We start from the raw sequence: 14,562 nt of genomic DNA, 5'->3' as shown, positions 1-14,562 counted from the left end.
ATTACTTGATCCTGCACGTTATATAGACAGTTTAGTGTGGAAAAACCAAGTGACTGGTTCTCTAAAAAAAATAAAGTAGTTTAGAAGAAATTTTGGTGGTGGTAGACTCCCTTAAATACAAAGCATTGCGCAGTTTTGCTCTTCTAGGGAATTAGCAGTTTGAAGATTAAACTGAATCCCAGTAAATAGGTTTTAGAGAGGTCATCAATGTATGATCAGGGTGGCTAACATCCAGGGGATCCCCACTTAAAACAAGACCGATCCTACACGATAACATACAGACAAGTGTAGCTGTGCCTAGTTATACATTCACATGAATGAGCTGCAGTAACAGACATTCAATAATTTCATACCTGCAGGGGACAAACTACTTCCAGGGTAGCATCCCATTGATCATACCTCAATTTTTTCACAAAGACATCAATCTAATATATAGTTTCAGGGGAATATGCTAAAGATTATAACCCTTCATAGTGCACATCTTATACTATAGCTTACCCTTTAATTTTTGGGTCAATACCAGCTCCAATTTTAGTGTAAACTGCCCAGATATTGTGACAGCTGTTATAATCAGGGATGTTCTAAGCCTAAAAAAAGTGTTTGTGATCATATAACAGTTAACAGTGCTGCAGACAGCAGAGCTGTACTATATAGACAGCACTAAGTGTAACAAAGCTCCCAACCTTATTTTAGTGTAAGCAATCTAAGTTTTGTTTCAGTAGGGTAAAATTTATCTTTTACATGCTATCTTTTAATGAAACTGACTGCTGAGATATTGTAAATGAGTTTTGAAGTGTAGGACAAATGCATCCTCAAAAATTTGTTAAAGAAATGGGTAGGGGAAGTTACATTTAGTAATACATTATAAAAAGCACACTCAAGATAGACTTAACATATGTAACTTAAGCCCTCACAACTTCCAAGACTCACAGAAACATGGAAGACAAAAAACACACACACAAACAAGTTGTGGCATGCAAACATAAGCAGTAGTATAAAAGAAAAAAAAATGAAATTCAAAGCAGGGACAGAAAAATGAGAAGAAGGGAAACTGGGACATTATTTCAGTTTTAGGAAATACATTTTAATGTGCTTACCAAGAAAGTTCTACAATTTTCTGATATAGTTTCTGTATATATTCCTTAGCTAAAAACTCTGCTTACAGTCATACTCGCAACCTTCATCTACTCGCAGGAGATTAAACTCATGGCATGTCATGGCTAATCTGAAAACAGAACAACTGCAACAATGAAGGCTCCTAGTAAATGACAGCAAGCAAAGGTCATCAGATTTTATACAGACAGTATATGTGAAAACTGTACAACTTTACATACAAACATTTGCTAAAAAGGAATATCCTTTTAAGAAACTGCTTGGGCTATGTTCAAATCTGCATATTTTCAATGTTCTGATCAGTTATAGCATCAGGAAAATTGGACTAAAATTAATGTAGTGACTGATGCAGACTGAACATATTCTGTCTGCATCTGTCCTCATTTGCTGAATTGTAAAAATAAATTTTTAGAAAATCCATTTCAACTTTCCTGCAGCTTTAAATTTCAGCCACGTATGCCCAAAAATATAGAATATAAGAATTACCTGTACTCATTGATCCATATGGAGGTCACCAGAAAAACACTCTGGCAGCACAACATATTACATTCCAACAGGTAAAAGTAATTTTTATTATAACATTAGGAACACCCCCATTAACGAAACTTCCACATTAAGATATATTATGTAGAAACTGGTTAACCAGGGTCCTAGCATAAAATCATTTATACAGAAGAAACCACAACTCAGTTTTATTAGAAAGTGATGTGCATAATGTTTTTAACAGGTGACAATAGAAAAGGTGCGGTGGATACAAAAAACGGTTTGACATTGAAGATTAAACAAAGTAGGGATTAACAAACAAACAAGAAAAAAAATGTGTATGCAAGATAAATAAAACAAGGACTACTTACATTAAACAAGAAAAGCTTAAACAGAATGACTTGAAGTGTTATTTTGTTCACACAGGATGAATAAGAACATTGCTATTTAGGAGACAGACAATTACTCCTAATGTAAGATTTTTGCAATATAAACACTTTACCATATTAAAAGTAACTGGCAGGACTTTTTGCACTTCGTTAACAGTTAGATTCTCAGTTGACATAGGAGGAAATTCTTCCCATTCACAACTTTGTGATGAAAGGAAAGTAGCCTAATATTGCCTTGAAATTTATCTTAAATGTGTAAGCCGATGGCTGGTCAAGTAATGGAGGGGGTGTACATCTCACCCAGACCACTCAGGTGGGTGAGATGAGAAAACTCCAGGAATGTTTGTTCTCAGCAGACAACTTTTGTCTGCTGAGCATTTTGGTAAATGCTCAGTACTGGGCTGGATTTTTAGGAATGACAGGTAGGATTCGTAATGGGACCTGTCTATCCACCTCCCTCCAGTCCACACTTTGGGGATGTTCCGGCAGCGACTCAGCTGCAGAGAGTCTCCTCATCAAGGAGGCTTAAGAAGCCAGCTCCAGCAGCAACACTTTGGCAGAGCTCGGCTGGAGAGCAAACAGAGAGGTCATATTTTTGGAGCTGTGTCCTGAATGACTCAACTGGCTTTTGAATTTGTTATTCTATGTAAGGTAACCTATTCTGTGTTTAGTTAGAGTCTAGCCGGGCAGGTATTTATTTTTGTATTGTTTCCTTTTGTTGCTGCACTATATTTTTGAGTGAAAATAAACTACCTTTGTTTTGGACTAAAGAAACTGGACTTGTGTGTTTATGCCACCCCACCTAGCAACCCCAGACCTTGAAAATGCCACAGCAAGACTCTGCTGCGGCTTCAACAGCAACAGTTAGGTGAGCCACCTAATATTGTAAGTTATAGACAGCATAGTTTTACTAAAGACAGAAGTTGTCAAACTAACCCAATTTGCTTTTATGAAGAGGTGAGTGGAGGGGGGGGGGGAATGCCAAACCACTGTTTTGTCAGTTTTGCTTTGATAAAAATTTGAATAAAAGAGGGATCAAAGCAATAGCCATTCCCCAAGATGGTATAACTAAAGTACACCTGGTCCTACAAAAAAAACAAAAAAAAACACCCTATGCAAAAAAAAGTTACGGTGTCAAAGTTTTGGATTTGTTAAGGGGTTAAAATGTAAATAAATTTGGTATCCTTGGAATCGCACCAAAACATATATGTGACATGTAATCTTGGCTGCACAGTGAAATGCCGTAAAAATGAAGCCCATAAAAGTTGCACAAATGCACTTTTTCTTCTAAATCCACCCCATTCTGAATTTTTCTCCAGCTTCCTAGTACATTGAAGAGAATAATTAATGGTAGTATCAAGAAGAAAAGATTGTCCTGAAAATAAATAAAACTTGTGGGGTTTGGATTCAAAAGACGAAAATCGAAAAATGCCCGCGGCAAAAAGGAGTTAAAGATATAGAAGATGGGATTATTAGCACTGTATTTTTGCAGATACATTATATTGCGAGCTATGTAGTGCAGTCTACAGATGACGTACATGGGTTACAAGCAGACCTGGAAAAAACGCATGGACAAATGAGGTTCAATGTGGATAAATGTAATGTTAAGTTGCATGATGATGATTTTTACCCAGATGTATATGTGATAGGAGGAGAAAAGCTGGGAGAGTCACTGGTGGAGAAGGACCTTGTACTTGCAGATCATAGGTTAAATTACAGCACGCAATGTCAATCAGCTGCTTCTAATTCCAGCAGGATAGTGTCTTGAACTAAAAGGTGTATGACTCACAGGACAGGAATGTACATTACCATTTTAAAGGGAGTCTACTTAAAAATGTGATTTTCAAATGATAATGCCATGTTGGGATAGCCTATAAAGCCTTTAACCCTTTCCCTACATCCGCCGTACTATTACGGCACATGCCGGATGTGCAACTATAGTGACGCTTTACGCAGTAGACAACCGGCGCTAATGTCTCCGACAGGTCCCCGGACTGATTGGAGACATCAACTCCTCCGGCGCCGCGGTCAAAGGCGCCGGAGGCGCCATTTTCCCGGCGGCGCATGGGCACCGTCACATTTCCATGAGAGCCGGGAGCCTTGTAAAGGCTCCTGGCCGGTCTGCTTTCTCTTTCTTTTTCAGGCTGGTCTATGCAGCCTGCAAAAGAAATGATGATTTTTTGCAATGCATTGCAATGCATTAGCATTGTAATGCATTGCATTAGTGATCAGACCCCCTGGGATTCAAGACCCCTAGGGGGTCTAATAAATGCAAAAAATAAATAAAAGTTTAAAAAAATCTAAAAATTATTAAATAGTATTAAATTCAAATCACCCCCCTTTCCCTAGAACACATATAAAAGTAGTTAAATACTGTGAGGTATCCCTGCGTCAGAAATCGCCCGCACTACAAATCTATAAAAATATTTTTCCTGTACGGTAAAGGCTGTAGTGGGAAAAAGTCAAAAGTGCTAAAACGCAGTTTTTTCACAGTTTTGATTCTGATAAAAATTTGAATAAAAATTGATCAAAGCAAAAGCAATTCCCCAAAATGGTAAAACTAAAGTACACTCGGCCCCGCAAAAAAAGACGCCCTATGCATCCCCGTACACGGACGTATAAAAAAGTTACAGCTGTCAGAATATGGCGACTTTTAGAAAAAAAAAATTAACACAGTTTTGGATTTTTTTTAAAGGGGTTAAAATGTAAATAAAACCATATAAATTTGGCATCCCCGGAATCGTACAAAAACAATACAGGGAACATGTCATTTTGGCTGCACAGTGAACGCCGTAAAACCGAAGCCCGTAAAAGTTGCAGAAATGCACTTTTTCTTCAAATTCACCCATTCTGAATTTTTTTCCAGCCTCCCAGTACATTATACAGAATAATTAATGGTGGCATCATGAAGAAAAATTTGTCCCGCAAAGATTAAGACCTCACATGGCTTTGGGAGCGGAGAAATAAAAAAAAGTTATGGGGTTTAGAAGGAGGGAAGTCAAACGAAAATCAAAAAATGCCATCGGCGGGAAGGTTAATTTCATATGCAAATTTTGCTCAAGGAGCATAGGGACGTTCCCCCTGTGCTCTAACACATCAGTGTCATCCACCTGCTTGCCGTCCCTTGTTGCATCCTGTTCACTTCCTTCTGAATCTTTTGAGTCTTGCGTTGCATCTAACGCTGTATTGTTTGGGATCGAAATCCTGTGCAGTCAGCTTTGCCACTTCAGGGCAGAACTTCGCATGCCATTTTGCGGTGGTCTCTTAAACAAGCGTACTATGCCTGCACGATATGCTCGTGTAGATCTAGGCTCAGTACTCCATAGAACTACATGAGCATACTGCACTGGCGCAGTATGCTCATGTAAGAGACCACAGCAAAATGCCCGTCAGATCCTACGCAAGGCTGAGAAGAGGAGAAGATGCAGGGGGGAGTAAACAGGATGCAACAAGAGGCGGTGAGTAGGGGGATGACATTTGTGTGCTCCCTGACCATAATTTGCATGAAAATAAACGATGTTTCATAGAAATGACGGGAAGCTCAAGAGCAGAAAAGAAAAGTATGAGTAGAGTAGACTTTATAAAAAAGCTATTGTTATGTGGCATTACTTAAAAATGTGATTTTCAAAGTATTGACTCCCTATAAAGAGTGCCTTTCATGTCCTTGGGGGACATGCGGTGTAATACACTGCTAGAAAGCCAACAATGCGCTGAAATCGGCTTTCCAGTTCTGTGCCCCCGCTGTAGACCTATCGGTGACGTTACTTTACCTATTCAGTGTCAGGAACGCCCTTCCTCACAGTAGCATCAATTGTGCAGTACTGTGCGAGGGGGTGTTCCTTAACGAGCTGACAGAGAGGTCATATTTTTGGAGCTGTGTCCTGAATGATTCTACTGGCTTTTTGGATTTCTGTTATTCTAGGTGAGGTACCCTATTCTATGTTTAGTTAGAGCCTAGATGGGCAGGTATTTATTTTTGTATTAATTTTCATTGTTGCTGCACTACCTTTTTGAGTGAAAATAAACTCTACCTTTGTTGTGGACTAAAAGAAACTGGACTTGTGTGTCTATGCCACCCCACCTAGCAACCCCAGACCCTGACAATTGGTGAAGGACACGGGCATACAGTGGCTGCTAGGGGCAACGACACATCCACTCCTTGCTGGAGAATTTTTTTTTTTTTAATGTCCTGGGTAAAGGCTGATGCCGCTATACAAACCCGGACTATGGAGGAGATACTGAAGCATCTTGTGCAGTCCAATGTGCAGCAACAGGAGACCAACCACTTGCTATTGGAGCAGATTATGCTCCTTAAAGAGACTAGTGTGTCACTGGCCTGTAGAGACCCGTGGAGCACAGAGATGAGAAGCGGGCTCTGCAAAGAGCTTTGCAAAAGATGACCCCAGATGATGACGTGGAGGCCTTCCTGACTGTTTGAGAGAGTGGCCGAACGGGATAAACTGCCAGCTGCTGACTGGGCAGACGTCATTGCACCCCATTTGACCGATGAACCCCAGAAGGCCTATTATGACCTCTGCCAGCAAGATGTCCAGGACTATGATAAGTTAAAGGTGGAAATTCTTGCTCGGCTGGGGTAAACCACTGCTGTCCGTGCCCAGGGGGTACATACCTGGAGCTACCATATGGACAAGCCTGTCAGATCCTAGATGTATGACCTGATTCACCTGGTGAAAAAGTGGCTGGAACAGACACCTGTACCCCTGGATAGATGGTGGTCCTAGATCGGTTCACCAGAGCTCTTCCTCCTGCGTTGCAGTGCTGGGTTGGTCATGGAGACCCCAAAGATGCCAACCAGCTCATCAGCCTTCTGGAAAGGTTCCTGGCAACTGAAGCGGAACTCAGTGATGGCCCTACAGTGCAACCATCCCCCAGGAACACCCGGCGGAGGGCACCTCCCGGTAAGACTGTTCCATTATTTGAGAATGGAGGGAAAGAGAGCTGGAGATATGTTTGCTAGGCAGTCCACCAGCCCAAGGGACTCTCTGCTGGAGAAACCGGCAGCTTTTTAAAAATATCCCGTATGTTGCCTTTCTGTGCAACTTGACTTAAACACAGTTATCAGAAATAAAAAGAGCACCTTTAGGAATTTTGATGTAGAAATTTCATTAGGATAGTGTTTAAACACCAGGTTGCATTTGCAGAGCCCTTGAGGTACTATAATAGTGGAAAACCCCCCAAAATAACCCTATTGTGGAAACTAGCCAACTTAGCGATTGAATTAGTGGTTGAATTGACCATTTTGAACACCCAGACTCTACCCTGACCTTATCTGTATTAGGCCGCCAATTAGAAAAAATATTATTATATATATATATAATTTCTCCAGTTATATGTACATTTGCATCATCTTTCTCATTTTTACCAGGGAATAAAGTAGCCCGTCTTGTTACATAATTTCTCCCAATTAAAGCAATGTCTTAATTGTGGTCAAGAACTGCTGTTTGGGCACATAGGAGGGCTCAAAAGTGAAAGTGTTATATGCCTTTTGGAGCTCTGATTTTACTGGAATGGTTTATAAGTTTATAAGGTTTGCATTTGTAGAGCCCTAGAGATACCACAACAGTGGGAAAACCCCCTAAGGTGACCCCATTTTGGAAACTAGACTCCTTAAGGAATTCATCTAGGGGTACAGTGAGCATTTTGACCCCACAAGCTTTTCTAAATAGCACTGCACAGCAGATAGTAGAAAAAGAGAATTGCAATTTTCAAATATTTTATGCCATTTCAGTGCCCAGTATATTGTGCCATGCATGTGCCACCAGATACTAATGGGGTTAATACCCCATAAATGGCAATATCCCACATGTGGTTGTTGTGTGATGCCTGACCACATGGCAGTGGTCAGAATGGAAAAGGACAATGGATTTGGCAGTATAAAAGCATTTCCACTAAGGCATGTAAGCCCCCTGAGGTACTAGTACTGTATAGGACCCAAAAAGTGACCCCATTTTTTTTCAAAAAGATAACCCCTTTAGATATTCATCTAGGGGTACAATGAGCATTTTGACCCCACAGGATTTTCAAAATGGTACTACACAGCAAAGAGTACAGAAGAATTGCAATTTTAGAATCCTATGTGTCATTTCAGTGCCCGATATATTAGGCCCAATTTGTGTCGTCAGACGCACTCAAAACTATTGTGGGCTATCACGGGTACCAAAAAAAAAAAAAAAAAACTGGTAGAAATTGAATAAACCGGAACCAAGCCCTAGCGTATATTTTAGTAGTGATCGGTTTTCTGCTTTTTAGAAGTGTGGTAATGAAAATGTGAGAAAACCTGTTTGATGCTAGCAATCTCCGCTAAAATTCCAGCTGTCAAATGGAAGTGGCTGGACTCCGGGTGGAGAATAGGGCCCTGACACAGAAGGCCAGGGCAGACTGGGAGAATCCAAGGTCCAAAATGGACATGATCTTTAGAAAGGTAAACCAGGCTCTCCTCAGCCAAAGGGTGGCAATTAGAATGACGCTCTCTCGACCTTCATGACCTTCCTCAGAACTGCTGGAATTACAAAAAAATAAAAAAGTGTAAGTTAGATTGAAATCCCACTTGTGCGAGCATCCACTTCAAAGCTGGATTCCTCTGGGTTTAAGGAAAAAAAAAAAAAAGAATCCTAGCCATTATTTTCATAAGGGGAAGGGACCTCATACCCCCTTGCCTATTTATATAAGGAACTGCAGTCATACTGTCTGACATGTTCCTGACATAGCGATTCCGATTACCCTGACCTAAAGCTTTCAAGATCTCCAGAACCACCATTCGTTCCCTCTGATTCGAGGTGGCCTGAGAGACTCCTTGACCAACAGTCGTGGAACACAGCCATGTGGGCACCCCAACCCCAAGGGCTGGCATCCGTGGTAATATTTAAGGAGTCAGATCTTCCATGGAACTCCTATTTAAAAGTGACTCACCACCAACCCAGGCTCTCTCTTGTTGGCCGAGACATCCACATAAATTTGTCAAGAATTTTCTCTTCCTGACATCAGGCTGTCAGGATTTCCCACTGCAGGTCTCGGGAGTGGCTCTGAGCCCAAGGTACTACTGGAAATGGAGGTTAATCTCACTGCTGACTCACCCCATCCTCCATCCATCCTGAATTTCTTGAAAGGTAGAAAACAGATTTAACCTTCTTAGATTTATTATGGTTTGGTAGGAGTTATCGGGTTTCCTTACTAAGAACAGATGGGAATAAAACCCCTGCCTTTCCTCTTCCTGGGGAGCTGGAATCAGCACCCCTTTCAATATCATGCCCTTCCCTTCCAATTTCCAAGCCGATTAAGCAGTTAGGGAAGTTGAGTTCTGGCAATCTGAAACTTGAAGGTGGAGGCGAAGAGAACTCCAGGATCCAAAGTCTTGTTGAAAGCTTCCTCCAGGCAGGCAGGAATTTCCACAGTCTCCTTCTCCTCCGTCGAAGAATATTCCTAGTTCAAAGCAATATTGCATGTTCATTTTCCCCATTCCTAGTAGAACTGAGTTTGTCAACTCATATAGGGTCATGAGTTTTAGCAGATGAAACAGCTGCTAAACAGACTAAGTTTCCAAATTTCTGTAGATGTGTTTGCCATATGTAACACACCCGTTTCAGATGTTGTAGAATGGAGAATGTCCAATGATTAAGCAAAACAATGCATGGCAGTAATCGTATTGAGCAGCTGTGTGTCTGAAATGGCACTCTTGTGTATCAAATGCTGCAGGGTTGTGCATCTCTAAAGATGTAGCAGGCCCAAGTGTGTGCCATATCTGACAAACCCTTCTCCGTTCTTCTCAGCTGTTTCAGATGTTCACTGCCTAGTACATCCCATGATGTATTCAGCGGAGTAGAATTTCAGATGTTGCAGAGTCATGTCAAAGCAGAATTTGTCACATATCGGTTTTACAGTAGTGGTATAGAGTCTACCGTATTAGAAATTAAGGGTTCCTGGTCATGAAGCAGTCCTAAGTTTGCAACCAAATGTTTGTTTTTCCTTTTTCACACTTCCAAACAGTTACTGGTGTACAGATCTACATTTGTATATATCACCAGAAGCCTATAAAGGATGACATTAAGACATCTTAGCTGAGAAAATAATTTATAAAATGTATTTGAATTATTTAGGGACATCAAAGGGGTAGTGTAGAAATGATCAGCGCCAAGGGTCTCAACACAAAGGGAAAGTTGCTCCTGTGCTGAGAAGCTACTAGCACAGCATATCAGAAGAGTTTATATTGCAAAAAGCTATTTTTTGGAAACCTCTTTCATTAGCAAAAGTTTAGAGTTGAGCCTAGAATAGGTAATGTATGACTGCCAGCTATGAGTACGCTAAGGGAGGAGTCATTGTAAGAACCTACCCATTTACTAGAATGAGTGAGACTCATTAGCTTCTTTACCTACATAACATTGAGGAGTTGATATTAAATAGTAGTGCTCATGTTCAACTGCAGCTCTTATTTAAATTCACTAAGATTGTAAAATATCAGGATGTTGATGGTGGGGGTTCCCAGCAATGGTTACCCATCTTGCAGCAGAACATGAAAAGGAAGATCCAGGTGATCTCATGCTAGATCCTTTTTGAAAGGAAACGGTATGATCAGATTGCATACTTCTGATAGATTTTTCAAAACAAAAAGGTATACTATTGCATACAACTGTCATCTATTAAAAGAGGACCTCTCACCACCTCCAAATAGTTCTTAGCATCTACTAATAGGCTCTGCTCCAGTGATTCCAGTACAGGTGGAATTTACTCGAGCACCCACCATAACCAATCAACCAATGCAGTTTTGATGTCTGATGTGCCATTTAAGCTCTGTAATGTCAAAAGGCTATTGTCAGAAAGGGGGGCATGAATCCAAGCTCCAGAGGCCATCAATGTCAGCTCTCAGAATCACATCTCCTGCATTCTCCTGTCCTTCTGACAGTACAATGAATAAATAGCATATCAAGCACCAAAAATAGCAGCATTGATTTCTTGATAACAGTGGTGAGGCTAGAGGAAAAAAAACAAAACAAAACAAAAAAAAAAAAACTGCGCCAGAATAAGTGGGACAGTATTTGGGTAAGCCCGCTTTTGATTTTCATTGTGTTTAAAGTGTTAGGGTCCATTCAGAAGGAGGAAAATGGTGAAGAATTTATTGTGGAATTTCAGTGCTGCTGAAAAAAAAAAAAAAAAAGTCCCCCATTGACTTCAATGGGTTCGTTTTTCTGCTAGCAGAAAAAAGAACCCATTGATGTAAATGGGAGGCTTTTTTTCAGTGCTGAAATTCCACACCAAATTCCTCACCATTTTCCTCCGTGTGAATGGACCCTTACCCTTTATGTTTTAGTGGTTTATTGTGGGAATTAGTTTTAAGTAGTTCTGTAGCTCACTTTTTTTTGTTTAGTACAGTCATTAAAGGTTTTCAAATGCATGTCAACCTGACATGACAAAAACTGGTCCAATATGCATCTAGACACTTTGTTCTTAGTGTATAATACCTATTGTCTAAGTCTCACCCATTTAACCACTGACTTAGTGCTGCAACAGGTCTGTAGCAACTAATCCTCTATGTGTATGTCCTGTGTGGACCTACCCTCATGATAGGTTCACTGCAGATTTTGGAGTGAAACCTGCCACGTCATTGGCAGCAAGATTTTCCACTCCCATTCAAATGGGAGCTTCAGGGTAAATTCATCCATATTGAGCAGGATGCGTTCTCTTCCTTCCGCCCACAATTTTTTTTTTACATTTTTTTTAATCTAGCAGGAAAAAAACAAAAACAAAACCATCTGTCTCCAGTTTGCATGAATGGGATGTAGATTTTTTCATCAGATTCCGCTGTGTGAACTTACCCTCTGTTCTTATCCACACGGTTATGCTATTCCAGAATTGTTAAATTAGTAGTTTACCACTTTAAACTTCATATTTACCCCTGGATTAGATTTATGATATATTTTGTAGATTCTAAGGCCTTATTCACCTTAACAGTGATTTAGACAGTGACCAATGATTGCGAGCCAAAGCCAGGGGTGAAGGGTAATGTAATAACCTTCTCCTGGTCTTGGCATACAACCCCGATACACAGCACTGACCAAGACACTGGTATGTGAATAAGGCCTTAGGCTGTACAAAATACAGCATCAATCTAATCAAGCAAAGGGGCAAGTAAAAGTGGTATTCCCATCTCAAGGATCCTATCTATACTACCAGCTTATGTGAATTCAAAACGATTCCTAAATACATGGCTTTAGCAATTTTGCTTCCTTTGTCTGTTTTGCAAGACTATTCCTCCAATTGTTTATACGTGTTTGTTAAGTCACCCCCTATTATAGGATACCAGGTCTGAGGAGTCACTGCTCTCTGGGGAAGCTGAGTTCTCTACCTGCTCTGTGGTCAATACAATCAGTTCAGCTAATTGCACTTTGCTGATAAAAGCTTGACAGTGTGTTACCTCCATATGTAAACACAAAGATAACATTAAATTTACTGCAAGTCTGTTCTCTCCTTTGCAGCTTGTAATTTTGTTTTTCTCTCCAACCCTGTATAATATACATTTACTAAGCTTATTTGATCTGCATTTACATTCAATATCTAGCAATGATAAATCTCCCATGGTAAAGACAAGGCTTATATCAGAGAGGTTCTTCAGTGTCCTATTAATAACCAGTCAAAACCCACCAGTTTGTGGCAAGACCACAAAATGTGAGGAGAAGATAAAGCAGGCAAGGCTGCTGAAACAGAGAGATGGGGGTCTTAGCCTAAAGGGGTCCCCCCCCCCCCAATTATCCAGCAACAGACAAAAAAACACTGCGTAGAATACCGCGGCAGAAAAGCCATACAGTGGTAAGCCACTAATATAACAACTCTGGAATAGCAAGACAGAAGACTGATCTGTTAGATAATAGCACATAGAAGGGTTAAAATATTTTTCCTTTAGGGAATTACACTTCTGTTTAATGCATTTTCCTGAAACCACACAGGTTTTTTGAATTTGTGATCAGCATTAGTACATGCGTTAATTTGAGTAAGAGGCTACTGTGTAAAAAAGTTTGTTAATCGCTACTAATGTTTTAATGATAAAAGACAAGCAGACAAACGTAAGAAAAAAGAATTTTCAAAATACTTTAGAAAACAGAATGGATGACAGCTGAACACACAAATCAGAAAATTACAAGCTTGTAATACATGACCAAAACAGGAGCCAAGCAATTAATGAAAAATCAGGGACATATAAAGAACTTTAAGAAGTGTAAAAAAGGAAAGAATAGGGTGCAGCTGCTAGCATATAGCAATCTTTCAGTTTCAGGTAAAGACATGCACCTCGATTTTTCGCCCCTCAATCACCGTGCTGTGCAATTTCTCCCGGGCCCGGTCAGCATCCGCGCTAGTTTCAAAAGTTACAAAACCAAAACCCTGCGTGCAAAGGGGAGACATACATGCAAATCATTAGAGAAGGGAAGGGGGGAGAAAAGAGAAGGAACAGGAGAGTGGAAAAGGAGTAAGGGGGCATAAGAAAACATCAGCCGCCAAAGAGCCACAATTAAAACAAAACAAAAATAAAAACTCAAAGAATTCCCTCCCCAAAAAAAGAAAACCACAGAACGTCAAAACTTCTTATTTGTTTTAAATTCGGCAACAGTGAAAGACCAGAAACACAGAGCGCTAATCTGTCATGTTGATGCTCTTCAGACACATGCAATGTGAAGGGGCAGTGACAGTGAATATACCTCCAGGGAAAAGAGGATGAAGGGAAATAGAAGGGGGTAGAAAAAAAAAAAAAAAGCCATTTATAATTCTGATTCCATGTGGCTGAATGCAATAAACAAATTACTCAGACCTTAACTAGATACCAATTGTTTTACAAATACCAACAAGAAATACATTATTGCATCATTGTTAGCACGTACTTCCACAAAGACAGAATTATACAGTCTTTGCGACCAACCGTTTCAGAAGACAGACACTATGGGTACCTCTTTACCAACTGAGACTTAAGATTTATTGTCTTCAGGATGTTGTTTTGATCTCTAAAATAGTAGCACAGCTCAGCTGAATACGGTGCTGTAAGCTGCTCATATATATGGACCAGAAGACTGCATTCTGTTCTGCCACACAGCCTCCCATCTTCATCTTTATGAACAAGGGCTGTAGAAGCAAATTACTTTCTCCATAAACTTCTTGTTAATAGGTGAATTTTGTGGCAGAAGTCTTAACTCTCCCTTTCATTTCAATGGACTCACAAGCAGATTAGCTGCTCTGAAGGAAGCTGTTAAAAACTGTAGGAGGAGGAGCCAAAAACTGCTGAGGGAAAAAACATGGCAAAAAGCATTTTTTTTCTGCAGCTCTTTTCACAGAAAATCCGCTGAGTTGTCCTCTGACTTTCTGCTTCAATTATACCTATATTTTTTTGTATCTTTATTCTGCCATCGATACAGGCTTATTGAATTTTATGGAACGTGATATGTTCTTTCACAAATAAAAGCTACGTTTTATTGAAGAAATCTTGATGCTGGATTATTCAATTTTGGACGGTTGTATATGGAAGCTGCCAGTGTTTCCACAGGTATAATTGAAATGCTGGAATTTAAAAAAATGTGACAAG

At 40.1% G+C, this 14,562-nt stretch overlaps 1 protein-coding gene across 11 annotated transcripts in view; it reads right to left on the bottom strand.

Annotated features, from left to right (window-relative positions):
• Positions 1-14,562, bottom strand: part of RBFOX2 (RNA binding fox-1 homolog 2) — a 279,365-nt gene that overhangs the window by 133,433 nt on the left and 131,370 nt on the right. For 9 of the 11 annotated variants that reach the window (XR_012717437.1, XM_075286350.1, XM_075286342.1 and 6 more), the window contains exon 5: positions 13,281-13,373. The exons of the other annotated variants lie outside the window; for them this stretch is intronic. Coding sequence is in view for 8 of the 9 variants with exons in the window: in XM_075286350.1 (XP_075142451.1) it covers positions 13,281-13,373 (93 nt within the window). In the remaining variant the exon portion in view is untranslated. The remainder of the gene's footprint in view (positions 1-13,280; positions 13,374-14,562) is intronic. 11 annotated transcript variants of the gene reach the window in all.

Source organism: Leptodactylus fuscus, chromosome 9 (assembly GCF_031893055.1).
Source record: "Leptodactylus fuscus isolate aLepFus1 chromosome 9, aLepFus1.hap2, whole genome shotgun sequence".
Taxonomy (NCBI): Eukaryota; Metazoa; Chordata; class Amphibia; order Anura; family Leptodactylidae; genus Leptodactylus; species Leptodactylus fuscus.
This window is presented reverse-complemented; position numbering and strand designations above follow the sequence as displayed.